This window comes from Quercus suber, unplaced genomic scaffold (genome assembly GCF_002906115.3).
Source record: "Quercus suber isolate HL8 unplaced genomic scaffold, Cork oak 2.0 scaffold_81, whole genome shotgun sequence".
Classification (NCBI taxonomy): Eukaryota; Viridiplantae; Streptophyta; class Magnoliopsida; order Fagales; family Fagaceae; genus Quercus; species Quercus suber.
In genome coordinates this window covers 509,162-525,138 of record NW_027069546.1, presented here as the reverse complement: position 1 = coordinate 525,138, position 15,977 = coordinate 509,162, and the positions used below count along the sequence as shown (strand labels likewise).

The 15,977-nt window shown below is 32.1% G+C and overlaps 2 protein-coding genes and 1 long non-coding RNA gene across 3 annotated transcripts; 2 read left to right on the top strand and 1 right to left on the bottom strand.

The window, feature by feature from the left end:
• Positions 1-5,556: 5,556 nt before the first annotated feature.
• On the top strand, positions 5,557-6,939 carry LOC111987095 (basic blue protein). Its single transcript, XM_024018802.2, has 2 exons — positions 5,557-5,820; positions 6,699-6,939. Exons 1-2 carry the CDS (start codon positions 5,643-5,645, stop codon positions 6,896-6,898), a joined length of 378 nt encoding a protein of 125 aa, XP_023874570.1. The 5' UTR covers positions 5,557-5,642; the 3' UTR covers positions 6,899-6,939.
• LOC136067657 (uncharacterized) lies at positions 6,879-15,525 on the bottom strand. The gene is made up of 2 exons (XR_010629079.1): positions 15,415-15,525; positions 6,879-6,990 (listed from the first exon to the last, which is right to left on the bottom strand). It is a non-coding gene; the product is annotated as an uncharacterized LOC136067657 (long non-coding RNA).
• On the top strand, positions 13,562-15,588 carry LOC111987088 (basic blue protein). Its single transcript, XM_024018795.2, is given in 5 exon segments — positions 13,562-13,827; positions 15,262-15,270; positions 15,273-15,344; positions 15,347-15,382; positions 15,385-15,588. Coding segments are annotated over 5 exon segments (366 nt in total). The 5' UTR covers positions 13,562-13,649; the 3' UTR covers positions 15,456-15,588.
• Positions 15,589-15,977: the final 389 nt, after the last annotated feature.

The window sequence follows — 15,977 nt, the reverse complement described above, 5'->3', positions numbered from 1 at the left end:
ACAAAATCAAACTTTTTGAAGTTAAGGGATTAAAACATTATTTCAACTAAAATTAAATCTGATAACATCCTATTTAATGATATCATCAATTGAAAAACGGAAGTTAGCAAAATTTGAATACAAATTTTTATTAATTTTGCATCTAAAAAAATATAGAAAAATTGATTTTATATACAAAAAACTTGTTACATATGAAGTTAAAATATATATTCTTTCATTGATTTTAAATATACAAGAATATTCTATTATCTTTTAGATCTGAAATTGTATTGAGCCGACCTGAATATATTCCAAGAAAAATATCTTCAATGGATAAATAGTATATCTTTAACAAGATATATGTTTAGCTAGACTATCATCACGTCAATTGAATCTGTGTATGGAACTAGAACATGCTTCTTCTATGGACGTTGGTTTGGTTCGGTTCTTTTTTTACTTTTTATTTTTTCTTTTATTTTATTTATTTATAAATAAAACTAAAAATTTGAGTGAGTGGTTACTGGTTAAGTGGGAAAGGGTGTGGATTCACTGTCGGCTTCTACCGAATTCTAGATGCTTTATAGTAATGAAAAATGGACACATTTTCTTTTCTCCGTTGATTTCAATAAAAGGTGTACAAGATGGCATGTGGTGCGGAAAATCTACAACTTGTGGACTGGGGGAGAGAACTAAGACTTTCAAGTTACTAACATTTTTGACCGTGGTTGTGGTGGTAGTTAGCCCAATCTTTTGAAATTTTCACTTTTGGGGATTGACTAATTAGGCACATGCCATTATTTTTCACTAAAAAATAAAAGGAAAAAAAGAAATAAAGTTACATGCCATGATGTTTCATTAAAGAAGAAAAAAAAAGAAGAAAAGAAAGAAAGGTACATGCCATGTTTTGATGTTATATTGGATAAAAAATATCAAAATTCAAAATTGGGTAGCCCCACTTGATTTACAGTATATAAGGATAATATACTTTACTTCGTTCTAGAGCCAACAATAGGTTTTGGTGAGCAAATAAATGTGCTAAGAGCATTCGCATCCGCTATTTTCGAACTATTCTATTTTATCATTTCGAAACTTATTTTATCCATTATATCATATCATTTTATAACTCACCTAACATCTTAATTTTTATTTTTTCATACAACATATTAAAATAATATATCTACAAATAAAATAATATATCTCAAATTCATCAGCATTCACTACAACCACCTCTCCCACCACCACCACCACGAACAAACCACCAACTACCACAGATTAGCAAGCAATCAACAACCATTAAAACTACCACAGATTAAAACCACCATCATCAATCGCCACCTCCACCATCATCAATCACAAACCCAACCACATCCACACTCATCAAACCCACCACCACTAGGAAAAGAACAAAGAAAAAGAAGCAAACCCAACACCACCCACGACAAGCAAACCCAACCCATTAGCAAGCAAACCTAGCACCACCCATACCCATGGCCAACACCACCCACACCGATCCATGCCATCTTGCAACCACCAGACCCACGTCGATTTTGCAACCCACTAACCCATGCCGATTTCGCAACCAAAACCATCAACAACCATCAACCACAGATCAACCCATTAACAAATCCTAACCACTGATCAACTCAAAACAAACCAATCTTGAAACCCAAACCCGTCAAACCCAAAACCCGGCCAAACCCACGAACAACCCATAACCACCGACGAGTCGGCAAAGACTAAAGATGGGTTGGCAAAGATGGGTAGGCGATGAGAGAAAAAATAAAGAAAATGGTGAAGAGTGAAGACCGAAGCAATGAAGAGTGAAGAGTGAAGAGTGAAGTGATGAAGTGATGAAGCCTGAAGACTGAAGAGAGAGTGATGAAGATTGAAGAGAGAGAACTGAGTCAGGGAAGAGGATGAATAAAAAGCAATATTTTATTTTTGCAATTGAGCTACAGTACCATCCTACTATAGCACAATTGTAAATTTTTTTACATGTAAATTTTTTTACAATTGGAAGATTGGATAACGGGAGTTTTTGGAACTTTAATGCTAAAATATACCAACATATGGCATTTGAGAGACCCAATGTGAATGCTCTAACAAATTGGTGATTATGGGATCTTGATGCAACCCTTTTGTACTTTTTTGACTTGACAAGCTCGACATAGACTTATGTGAGTTCTTTCTTCTAAGGGAAAATTTAATGATGCTTTAAGAGTACTGACTTGTAACCTCATGCATATGCATAGATACACTTAAAGATATACACTAAAATGCATAATATAATTCCTATGTTTATATAATTCAAATACTATTGATAGTCATTTTTATATTTTGTTAACTCTTTAAAAAATCTTGTAAGGATATTATTAGATATAAAATGTAAATTGTCATTTTTAAAAAAAAAATTTATTGTGAAGCACTTTTGTTTTTTTTTTTTTTTACAATTAATTTATTCTAAACTCTTTGGTTTTTTTTACTTAATAATTCACTTGGATGAATATTTATGATGTAGTCCCACATTTGATTATAAAATTAAGAAATAAAACTCTTTAAGAATAAATAATTTAGAACACATGGCGCAAAAATGAAACTCTAATTTGGATCTCTAATTTGAGTTTCTCTTAGTTTCACCTATTATTATATATATAGTGTAGGGTCTGTGTTTGTAGCCCAAACCCAACTATAGGATATGAGCCAACGAGCTCAATACAATNTGTAAATTTGTTCATTTTTTTGGAGAAACTTTATGATACTTTTGGTCATATTAGTGGTTCTAAATGTGCAATTATTGATTTATCAAAAAGTGTAAACTTCACATTGAAATAAGTGAAAAATTATAACACAAATCCCAAAAAAAAAGCTAATTAAAGATTGTAAGTGCTACACATATCAATAAACTTAAACATAATAAAGCAATTAATTATTTTACAAAACAAAGAATTACTAAGAAGTTGTGCATGATTGCATGCAAGTTTTAACTTCTTCTCTCACCCGAACTCAACTAACATCAAACTGCAATGTTTTGGCCTTTATGCAATCCACTAAAAAAGTCACCCTATAAATAAAACTCACATTTTAGGTAATTGTACACAAGTGAGCTTTCAAGAAGCTTCCTATTGACCACTTTTTTAGTTTTTCCCATTTTTCAGCTTCCTAAATTATAAATATTAACAATTTTTTAAAATATTATAAGATTAAAATGTATATAAATAATGAAAGATAAAAAATAAAAGCTGAAATTTATTTTTATAAAAAAAGTTAGATGGCAACGTGGAGTGGAGGAGGACAGGGGGCTAAGAGCATTAGCATTGGAGAATGTTGCTAATGCCAAATCTAAAGAAAATTTGGAATTTTAAGTCTTAAAACCATCTGCATTGGGGAATGCTAAACAACAGTATTACAAATTTTTTTACAATACTGCTACAGTGCAATTCTAAACATAGAATTGCACTATAGCAAGTATTGTAACAAAATAATAATATTTTATTATGTAGAGCGAGGAGAGAATGAGAGAGAAAAGATATAATTTTGAGATATATTATATTATTATGTAAATATATTATTTTAATGAGTAAAAAAGGAAAGTAGAAATTTGGGATGTGAAAGTATTATAAAATATTATGGTATAATGATAAAGTGACTTTTTAGAATTGTAAAATAAAATAGCATTGAAATTTTCCAATGCTAAGGGCCCGTTTGGTCATAGAGTTCAAAAATTGTTGTTTAAAAAGATGTGAAAATTGTAGTTTAAAAAGTGTTGTTGAAAAATGTGTTTTTAGTGTTTATAAAACAAAAAAATGTGTTTGGTATCATAGTTTAAATAATATATTTCAGTGTTCAAAAAACATAAAAATGTGTTTGGTATGTGTTTGTTTGATTTTAAAAAAAACTGACACCTGTACGAACTATTATTTTTTAATTCAGGAGAGAGAACATCTTATTCCCGTTGCTCCTCTGTGTTTGTTCCTTCTTGTACCTTCTTTAGTTCTTTTTCCCTTCTCTTCTCTCAGAGCAGAAAACGAAACCCATGCCCCTCATCTCCATCGACGCAGCCCCTTGATCCACGGCTGGGCTTCACGCTCCTCGGATCGGTGTAAGCTGAGTGTGTAGTTGTGTCTTGTTGGATGGGTCGGTGAGGATTTATTAATGGCGCTTGGTTGAGTTATCAATGGCGCTGGGTGAGGGAGAGACCTTTACGGTCAGATTTGAGTGTGTAGTTGTGTCTTGTTGGATGGGTCGGTGAGGATTTATTAATGGCGCTTGGTTGAGTTATCAATGGCGCTGGGTGAGGGAGAGACCTTTACGGTCAGATTGGTCGGTGAGGGGAGTTATGGTGGTGGGTGAGATTAATGCCGCTAGGTAAGCTCTGACTGTGTGGGTGAGATGAGGTCTGCAGATGGATTCGGCATGAAGAGATGAGAGGAAGAGATTAGAGAGGAGACAATACACAGAGCATCTCTAACCAGGTGGGCCCATAAAGTGTTCAACATAATTACGCAATTGCCACTGAAACACTAGTGTTTGTTGTTTAAAAATAGGCCGGAGGTGATTTCAAAATCATCATTTTGAAAATGGGTTTTTGAACAATATTTTTCAAACAACCCCTGAACAAGGATGGATGATTAAACGCAGTTTTTGGTTTTTGGAAACTAGCGTTCAGTGTTTAAACACTGAACACTAATGTTTAAAATGCATGACCAAACACGCTCTAAGGCTCTAAGAGCATTGGTTTAATATATATTTTTAAAAATTTTTATAAGAAAAGAAAAAAGTAATTAATATTTTTGACGATTTTTTTTAATATATCCTATAAAAGTATTGTCAAAAATTTTCTAAAATGATTTATTAACAATTGCCCTAAGAGTATCAAAAATTTTCTAAAATGATTTATTAACAATTGCCCTAAGAGCATCTGTTAATATGACAATTTTTCTAATTATTTTTTTTTATGTATCTTATCTTTTATTTATAATATAATATTCTTTGCAAGAATATAAAGAAAAGGTTTAGGTGAAATTTCATTGATTCAGAGCTTGTTTGAGATAGTTTATTTAGTTAAAGAAGTAAATGGATATGAAAATGTTGTTAGAAAAAAAAAAAAGAAGAGATTTTAAAAAGTTATGCATGAACTGAAAGATAAAAAATAAGCTAAAAGTTGAAAATATATCCAATTCCTAAAACACACTAAAATAAACTGAGTGCCAAAATCGACAAATAAAATTAACTAGAAAAATGTATATGTATTATGTACTAAAATGGAAGTCATGGTTGGACGTAATGGTGGTTACATGCTGACACCATTTTTTGTCACAAATTTTTAAGAGCTAACGAAAAAAAAAATTGTCTAAAAATGAAAGGGAGTCAAGGATTTAAACTGAAATAGTGGAAGACCCCAGTCATTGATTGTTGTTTGCCAAACCCATATTCTTTTCTGGACTATATTTCAACTTCAAACATTAAAGTCCAAAAAAGTATTTATGACACTGGCCAGACCCATCTCTTTCTGTGGAAAATCTTTCAACATATGGGCCCATAAGTCCACTACCACCCTCATTAAAAAGGCCATCTTCCTCTGCAAAGTTCACACAGACACACACATACACACCGTCTTTCTCTGCTTCTGTTTCTCTCAAAGTTTGAGATTTTAACCAAAAAAAATGGCTCAGGGAAGAGGGAGTGCAATGGTTGCCACAGTGTTTCTGTGCATGTTGATGTTTGTGCTTCACTCTGAGATGGCTCATGCAGCCACCTACACTGTTGGAGATTCAGGTGGTTGGACTTTCAACGTTGCTGGCTGGCCTAAGGGAAAGCGGTTTAGGGCTGGTGACACACTTGGTTAGTATATGAAGCTTTTCTTTTTGGTATATATGATCCTTTATTTCCTTTTTATTTTTGTAATAATAAGTCTAGGGACAACATTTTCATAAGTGCATGTGTGGTTTATTAGTAATGGATCCAGTGAAAATAATTAGTTTATCGCTATATAATAAAATGAATTCATGTAAAAATTATGTTCTTGATATTACTTGCATTATCTAGTGAAATATTGAAGGAAAATTAATCATTGGAGCATGATAACATAAACAGAGTTATCTAAAACTATATACTTCTTCCTTAGAAAAAGCTAAATTGATATTCACCAAAAAAAAGAAAAAAAAAAAGAAGCTAAATTGATTTGTGTACAAGGCCTGTGAATTTTAGGAGCTAGTCTCGAAACTATAGCATCATGGAAAATTAGGAATTATAACATCAACATGGGGAAAAAATAGAATAAAGAAATATAAATAGTGAAACCGACATTACCAACAAAAGGTAAAAGCTTTTTGTACCACAATCACCAAAGCTTTGTAGTGGGTTGGTAAGATATAACTTCCTATTTTTATTGCTATCTTTATGGAGAGTCGGTAGGATGAGCCCAAATTTTTAAAAGCATTATTAAAAAAAAAAAAAAGTTAAAAATATTATAAATTTTATTCTATAAAACTTACATAACACACACCGGAACATTTTATAATTTTAAAAAATAATTAAAAAATAATTTATTATGATGTTGTCGATTTCAAATTTTCAATTACTACTCAAAGATTAGTAATAACTTTATCTTGTTTTAGCCAAAAAAAAAAAAAAAACTTTATCATTTGTCTTTTCTTTATTATATGACAAACTCTGTAATATATATTGATCAAGAAGGCTGTCTTTACTTGACTTTTCAGTGTTCAACTATAGTCCTGCGGCGCACAACTTGGTAGCTGTGAACAAAGTGGGTTACAATACATGCACAACACCAAGAGGTTCCAAAGTTTACAAGACAGGAAAGGATCAAATCAAACTTGTGAAAGGCCAAAACTTCTTCATCTGCAGTATTGCTGGACATTGTCAATCTGGAATGAAAGTTGCTGTCACTGCTATCTAATTAACATGTGTCATTAGAGAACTATCTCTTTTGACTTTTTATGTATGTTTCTACTGGTTGGGTCTAGAGTTTAGTGTCACTAGTTTCTGCTACTTGTAAATTCTTGGAATGAAGATTGCTGCTTACTTGCCTATCTAATTGACACCTGTGTCATTAGAGATACTATCCCTTTTGGATTTTTATGTATAGTTTCTGATCCTGGTTGCGGCTCCTCAGAGTTTTAGTGTCACTAGTTCTCCTGCTACTTCCTAGTGACATGAAATAACAATAGAGAACAGGATTAGAAGCGGAATGAAAACATAGTTGTAGGTGTGTGAATGATAAAAGAGTTCTATACTTCCTTAAAATTAGAGTAGGGTTTTCTTTATATCCAAAATAAAATTGAAAGAAAAGATGGTTTGTGGTTTTTTTTTCCTCAATTATTAATCTGAATTCTGAGTACCACATCTTTTCATGAGTTCTTACTGTTGTACTATCTCTCATTAAATAGGGGATATAATGGACTGACAAACAATAATCCATTCCATCATGTTGCCAGCAAATAAATAAATAACTACACATGGCAGTGTATTGAAGTGCAAATCAAAAACTTTGGCGTCCTATTTGTCTCCTCAACCTTCAAGGCAGTTTTTTTATTTTACTGTCAAGATTCTTATCTTTTTGATGTTTTCAACGGAGTGTCAATGTTTAAATCCTATTTTTTTAGAGCATTAGTATTTTGAGGAGGTAAGTGCACTGTACTAGTATTGGAGGTGTAAAACCTCCTAAATTGCTGTTAGATCCACTAAACCCATAAAAAGAAGCTTCAGTAGGGGATAGGAACCTAAAAATATTTTGCAACCTGCTACAATAAATTTGAATTGATAGAACTTACCGTAGAGCATGGAACTTATTTTGCCCATTCTTTATTATATTTTCTCTCTCGTCTCTCTTTTCTCTCTCATTAGCATGGAACAGAGAAGAAATAGAGGGAGAGTGATGAGAGAGAATATATTAAAAAATGAGAAAAGTAAGTTCCCATCCTGCCACAGGAAGTTATATAAATCCAAACTTTCACTACAAAAAAAAAAAGTTTCTATAACCGTATTTTAAAAATGTGGTTATAGCTTAGAAAAACATGGTTATAAGACAATTTGGTCTATAATCACTTTTTTTAGGTCACGTTTGAATCCTGTGACTATAGACCTGAGGAGTTTATGGCCGCATTTTTTCAAACGCGGCTATAGGCCAGGACCAATGGCCGCGTTTAAAACGTGGCTATAGGTGAAAGTTATAGCCGCATTTAAAACGTGGCTATAGGATCGAATCAATGGCCATGTTTTTTTGAGCTTCTTTTTATAGGTTTGGTGGGTAAAATAGCAACTTTGGGGGTTTTACACCTCCAATACTAGTGCTTTGTAGGTGGAGGGATGAACCTCTCCCTTACTGGGTATTGCCCTCCTCAAGGATTTGCTCAATCCCACATTAGGAAGAGACGCCTCCCACCTTCAGCTTATAAGCGCTGGGTCTAAGTGAAGGTGTACCACTCATGTAACCTTTTTGTGGAGGGACGAACCTCTCCCTTAGAAGGTATTGCTCGCTTTGGATGAAGGCCCTCACGAATTTGCTCAATCCCACATCGGGGAGAGATGCCTCCCACCTCACGCTTATAGATGCCTCCCACCTCGTGCTTATAAGCGTTGGGCCTAAATGAAGGTGTACCACTTATGTGAGATTGAGCAAATCCATGAGGGTCTTCACCTAAAGCGGACAATACCTTTTAAGGGAGAGGTTCGTCCCTCCACACTATCATTTTTTTTCTAAAATCGTTTTTTTACCATATTTATTGTTGTTAAGGACATATTTTATGTAGTTGGCTAATTCTTTGACAAAATGCACTTTACTTGTATTTAGGTAGATCTAAGTTGTGTTTAATACTTGAAGAAACATGATGTTCAAGTCTAGTATTAAAGTCATGAAGATTGGATCAAGAAACACGTGAAAAAAAGGTGTTCAATAAAGCTGTGGATAGATAGCTCGACACCTGCGGATAGCTATCTGTCGAGTTCTTCAGCTGATTCTTATCGCAATCTCGATAGCTTCTCGATAGCTGGTCGATCGATCGAGAAAGTTTCTGTCCCCTCTACACCTCCTCGATAGCTGCTATCTGTTGAGATTCATTAAACCTCGACACCTGCTCGATACCTGCTCGATAGCTGCTATCTGTCGAGGTTACGAAAAATCATATTTTTTATTTTTGGGCCAGGCTTATGTATTTGTGTAGAGTTTCTTTTCTCACAACCCTAGACCTATATAAGGTTTATTTTAGAGGCCGTCACATAAGAGAATACAAGGAAAACATATGCAAAAGGTGATTGATGCCTTATTCTCTCTGAAAGAAGCTACTGCGTCTTTGCGCCTTAGGGTTGTGTAATCAAGTGCTTCTTGATCTTCATTGTTGATGAAGTGAAGAACTTTGCAGCCAACATTCTTCTTCCTTAAGTTGGTGAGTGAGTCACGTACTAGGATTTGTGCAAAGGAGTTAGTCACGTATTGAGATCCGTGCAACAAAAAGGGTGGCGTTCATATATTGAAGAGTTCAGAGGTTTTGAAGCGGTAGAAGGTTTCTGCTGTGAGTTCATCTACGGGGATTGTAGAGTCTAGGGACAAAGGTTTTGTACTAGATCTGAAACTTCTCTTTACTATAGTGGATTGCNAATCACTTTTCTTTTCTTTTTTTTTCTAATTTTTGGGCAATTTTTTAAATCATATTAAGGTGTTTAAGGATATGTATAACTCAATTAATTTATTTCCTTTTCAAGGTTTTAATTTTTTTTCTATTTTTTTTTAATTTAAAAGTATAGAATTTGATTTACTACACCCAAAGTAAAATTTCTCACTTGAAATTTGAATACAAAGTTTTTCCACCCAAAAAAAAAAAAAAAAAATTGGATACAATTGTTGGGAAATTTAGACCTCGGTTGATAGAATTAACAAAGTTAAACAAAAGAAAAGTGATTGGCAAAATAAATATAAAAAAAAAAAAAACACAAATTTTCATCTCCTCCAATTCATTACTTGACGATTCATTAGACCATCCTTATATATTATGACTCATTAAATTACTACAAGCATTTAAAGAGATAATTAATTAAAGGAAGTGAAGAAAAAGAAAAAAAAAAGGGAAAAAAAAAGGAAAAGTATCATAACACATTGAATGGAAATATTAAAAGTAAAAAAAAAATTTTTTTTTTTTTTTTTCAAATCATAGGGATAATTCTTTTATTTAATTTATTGGGAAGGAGAGGAAGAAAAATGGTTTAGATGCAAATTTCAGATCTATATATATGTTGTTAACTCTCTGCAAAAAGAAACTCTTTTCTCTTGAATCTCCAAGCATTTTATGTATAAAAACTCGGATGAATTAAATTTGCAATCGAAAAAGAAGATTATCCAAATATAATAATACTAGGCTCTCTAGCTGTAAAATGGCATTAAAGAAAAAGAAAATAAGGAAGTTAAGATTGTACTAATATACAGAGATGACAGTTGAAAAATATAATAATTATTTAAGAATAAGAAAAAAAATGAATCACGCAGAACAATCCAGTTTTATCAGTAAGGAGTTTCACTAGCTCTCAAAAGATATAGCGTGTTGCTACTTTTAAGAAAAATATGAAGGGTGATCTCATTTTAAGAAATTTTAACTTTCTTTTATATATATACATTGGTCCGGTTAATGTATGTTCTTAGGACATACATTAACAATTTTTTTTAGAAATTTTTTTTTGAGGAATTGGAAAAGTTGTTAAAAAGTTTGATAACTTTTTCAATTTTCCCAATAAATTTTTTTCTAAAATGGTTTATTAACATATTCCGGACATATGTTAGTAAAACCCATATATATTTTCTTTACTTCAATTACATATAATATATTAAGCAACTGAACAGTCTATCAAAAAAAGAAGGAAGAAGATTAAACAAGTTGTACCCGTAGTTCCATATCATGGGATGAATCATTGGAGAAATAAATTTAGCACACCCAAAAAGAATATTCATTCAACAAAAATAGTATATAAAACTAGAGTCAGACTTAGGTCCAGTGTCTAATAGTACTGGACCCGTTGAAATGATGACATGTGTCCACTTTTGGACAACTGTCACCATTTGACCGGGGTCTAGTGTATTGGATGCACTGTACGAAAACCAAGTCCATAAAACTATAAAGTAACCGACACTCTTACCAGAGAGGCAAAACAACAGTATTAAACAAAGTGGTACCTTCAACTTCAGGCTTCAACCTCTAAAGTCAAAACCATATACGATTACACATGAACTACCGCTACAAGTCTACAACCTACGCTACCACTTGATGTGTTGGAAATAGTGTAAAAAAAGAAGAATGCAATGAATTTTTCCTACAATTGTTATATCTTCACCACTAAGTTTGCCTTGGATATTGGTATTTTCGAGTCAATTTTTTAGAGTAATGTTATATGCATGTGTCTCGACTCGAGTAATTGCAGCATGCAGTAGTGTTCTCATCCTGATTTCTCGATCATTGGGAATGTATTGTGATCCATAAATGAGGCTTATTTTGTGGCTGTTGTGGTGTTAAAGCTAATGCTTTACTTTAGTTTCTACGTTTGTTAACGGATCTATCAATGACCTGTAGTTTTGATGTGTGAAATGTTTGGTTGGAGAAACCAAGAAAGAATCCCACATTTTATTCATGGAGCCATGTAGCCTCCAATGTAGCAATCAGTTTAAAAAGTTCATAACTAGTAGTAAGTCTTTCTAAATTTCTTCTCAATATATACAAAATATATTAAAGTATCATGATTGTTACAGATATATTAGCCTATTAGTATAAGTCCAAGTCTAATTCTACTTTGTGTGCAAGCCAAGTCTCCTACTTGTACTAGAAGTTTATTAGTCTAGGATTTAGTATACTATATATACACATGTTATAGTTTATTGTAACACAAGATTTGTATTACACCATAATATATTATTGATGTAGCATTTTAGGGTTTCCTCCGTAGATGTAGGCCGTTAGGTGAACCATGTAACTCTCATGTGTTATTATATTTTATACTTTATGCTTTCGCTTCCAAATCCATACTAGCATATTCAACATGGTGTATCAATGCTAATATTTAACAATAACATTTATAAATTTTTAAATAATATAACATTAGATACAATTTTAAATTTATAATATTTAATTTAAACTATAAAATTGATGCATTTTAAACAGAAAAGATCGTTTTTCATTGTTTATTATTTTCAATATCTATGCATGACGTTTTATAAAATACTCCTCTCACAACATGTGTAATTTATACATGATGTAAGAGGGACGTTTCATGAGATACCTTCATAGCGCACATAGACTAAAACTTATTAGGTGAAACCGAAAATTTAATAAGATTAAAAGGGCTATTGGAATGGGCTTTTTTTTTTGGTGTGCATGATTAGATAATTACAATAGAGATTGCTAGATTTGAATCCAAAATATTTTCGTTGGAAATATCAGGAGAGGTGTTAACAAAAATTAGTCTCATGATTTAGTAATTTGTTATTTCAAGTTGCAGTAACTTTACCTAGGATCATGATTGTTTAACATTAAAAAAAAAAAAAAAAACCTTCTTCTACACTCATGCTCACTGTATGTAAAATGTGGATATTCTTAAAAATTATGGATATTTATTGTTCACATTCAACAGCTCCTGTATACAAAATGTGTACTGTGTACACCATTAGTGTGAAGTAATGATTTTCCCTTTACCTAAATAATAAATAACAAAAATTAAGTACATCTTGCATTCAAATAGCTTAGAATTTCTCACAATCAAATATCAATATGAACTATAATAATACACCAACAATTTTTTGTTTATTTGTTGAGAAGGCATGATAATAATACACCAACATAATTGAACTTCTACGATTCGTTTCATATACTACAATTGCATAGAAATCGAAAACAAAAAACCAGTAGAACGTAGTCCCCTCCTTAAGTTAATAAACAAAGTATACTTGTCATTTGCCCATCATTATTTTCTAATAGTACCAATAACATCTATGTTCTGCTTCAGAGTCTAACCAAAGGTGCAGTAGAGGGATTCACCATGACTTGTGTTGTTTGTTTAGGAGGAGCTGACATGAAAGTTGTAACAATAGGCTTTATCTTTTCCACAGTCTTGATGAAACCCAAAAACAAAAGTCGATACAAAACAACCATTCCTAGCAATATGGCAACATCAACCCACTTAGAGTAACCCATCTCCATTTGCAATTTATTTTTCAAAATTTCTTTACCACTAATGTTGGTTGGTCCTCCGGCTTCATCTATAGAAAATGTTAGCTTTTCAAACTCGTTCTTGAACAATCCTTGGTATGCATACTTGTGGAAACTATTGTAGTATAATGGGTATTTCCAAAATGGCTTGAAAAGATCATTTGGATATCTAAAGATTCCACCACCTAACATCATGAGTCCATGAACTCCAGCACCAGTTATCATACCCATTGAAAGATTAGGCACTATGCTTGCAACAATTATCATACACACAATGGGCCCAAACAAGTATTTATGACACTGGCCAGACCATCTCTTTCTGTGAAAATTTTTTCAACAAATGGGCCCGTAAGTCCACTACCACCCTCATTAAAAAGGCCATCTTCCTCTGCAAAGTTCACAGACACACATACACACAATCTATCTCTGCTTCTGTTTCTCTCAAAGTTTGAGTTTTTAACCAAAAAAATGGCTCAGGGAAGAGGGAGTGCAATGGTTGCCACAGTGTTTCTGTGCATGTTGATGTTTGTGCTTCACTCTGAGATGGCTCATGCAGCCACCTACACTGTTGGAGATTCAGGTGGTTGGACTTTCAACGTTGCTGGCTGGCCTAAGGGAAAGCAGTTTAGGGCTGGTGACACACTTGGTTGGTATATGAAGATTTACTCTTTATTATATAAGATCCTTTATTTCCTTTCTATTTTTGTAATAATAAGTCTAGGGATAACATTTTCATAAGTGCATATATGGTCTATTAGTAATAGATCAAGTGAAAATAATGAGTTTATTGCTATATAATAAAATGAATCCATGTAAAAATAATGTTCCAATCATAACACATCATATAACAGTTATGAAAAATATTGTGTTCTTGACATTACTTGCATTATCTAGTGAAATATTGAAGGAAAATTAATCATAGGAGCTTGATAACATAAACCGAGTTATCTAAAACTAAATGCTTCTTCCTTAGAAAAAGCTAAATTGATATTCAGCAAATAAAATAAAATAAAAAAGCTAAATTGATTTGTGTAAGAGCATTCTCATTAAGAATTGTAAATGCTATAAATGCTAAATTTTAATATTAAGTTTGTAAAAGGCATACTTCATTAAGAAATGTAAATCCTATTAATTTTGCAATCTAGCTATGGTGGACTGCTATCTCTAGCAGCCCACTATAGCAAGATTGTAAAAAAAAAAAGGAAAAAGATTTGTTTAATGGTAGTTGCTGGCTATAGAAAACATGGTATGAACGGTAGTTATTTGAAAACATAAAAAAAGAATAAAGAAAACATAAAAAAAGAATAAAAAAATATTTAAATGAAGCAGTAAAATAATATAAATTATGATGTTCGGTGTATTGTAAAGTGAGATGTTAAAATGAGTAAAGTATTTTTTTGAGATGCTAAATATTAAATTTTTTACCATTCTTAATGAGAATGCTCTAAGGCCTGTAAATGTTAAGAGCTAGTTTCAGAACTATAGAATATCTTGGAAAACTAGGGATTATAACATCAACATGGGGAAAAAAAAAAAAGAATAAAGAAATATAAATAGTGAAAGTGAAACCGACATGATCCTGTTATGGGGTTGGATTTGGTTGAAAAAGCAAAAGAATACAATTTGCCAATAATAAATGTAGTTGCAAAAGAACAACCGACATTACCAACAAAAAGTAAAAGCTTTATGTACAATAATCACCAAAGCTTGTAGTGGCTTGGTAAGATATAACTTCCTATTTTTATTTCTATCTTTAGAGTGTTGGCAGGATAAGTACAAATTTTTAAAAGCATTAAAAAAAAAAAAAAACAACAATGTTAAAAATATTATAAATTTTATTATATAAAACTTCTAAACTGATATAACACACACTGAAATATTTATAATTTTTTAAAAATAATGAAAAAATTATTTATTATGTTGTTGTCCGTATCAATTACTGCTCAAAGATTATTAATAACTTCATCTTGTTTTAGCCCAAAAAAAAAAAAAAAAAAACTTTATCATTTGTGTTTTCTTTGTTATATGACAAACTTTGTGATATATTGACCAAGATGGTTGTCTTTACTTGACTTTTCAGTGTTCAACTATAGCCAGCTGCACACAACTTGGTAGTTGTGAACAAAGGTTACAATACATGCACAACACCAAGAGGTTCCAAAGTTACAAGACAGGAAAGGATCAAATCAAACTTGTGAAAGGCAAAACTTCTTCATCTGCGGTATTGCTGGACATTGTCAATCTGGAATGAAAGTTGCTGTCACTGCTATCTAATTAACATGTGTCATTAGAGAGCACTATCTCTTGACTTTTTATGTATGTTTCTACTGGTTGGTCTAAAGTTTAGTGTCACTAGTTGCTGCTACTTCCTAGTGATCATGAAATAAAATAGAGAATAGGATTAGAAGGAAGAAATAGAGTTGTATGTGTGTGAAAAGTAAGAGTTATATTACCTTAAAACAGAGTAGGTGTTTATATAAAATAAATTGAAATAAAAGATGGTGTGCGGTTTTCTTTTTCTTCAATTATTAATCTGAATTCTGAGTACCACATCTTTTCATGAGTTTTTATTGTTGTACTCTCTCTTATCAAATGGGCATTTATGTGACTGACAAACAATACCCCACTCCATTATTTCACCAGCAAATAAATGAATGAAAAATGCTAACGAGTGCCTTTAGGTACTAGTTAATATTCATTTTAAGAAAATTGATAAAACTTTTATAGGAGATGAAAAAAGTTTTGGCATTATATGTCTCCTCAACCTTGCTCTTTTTTTTTTTTTTTTTTAATTTT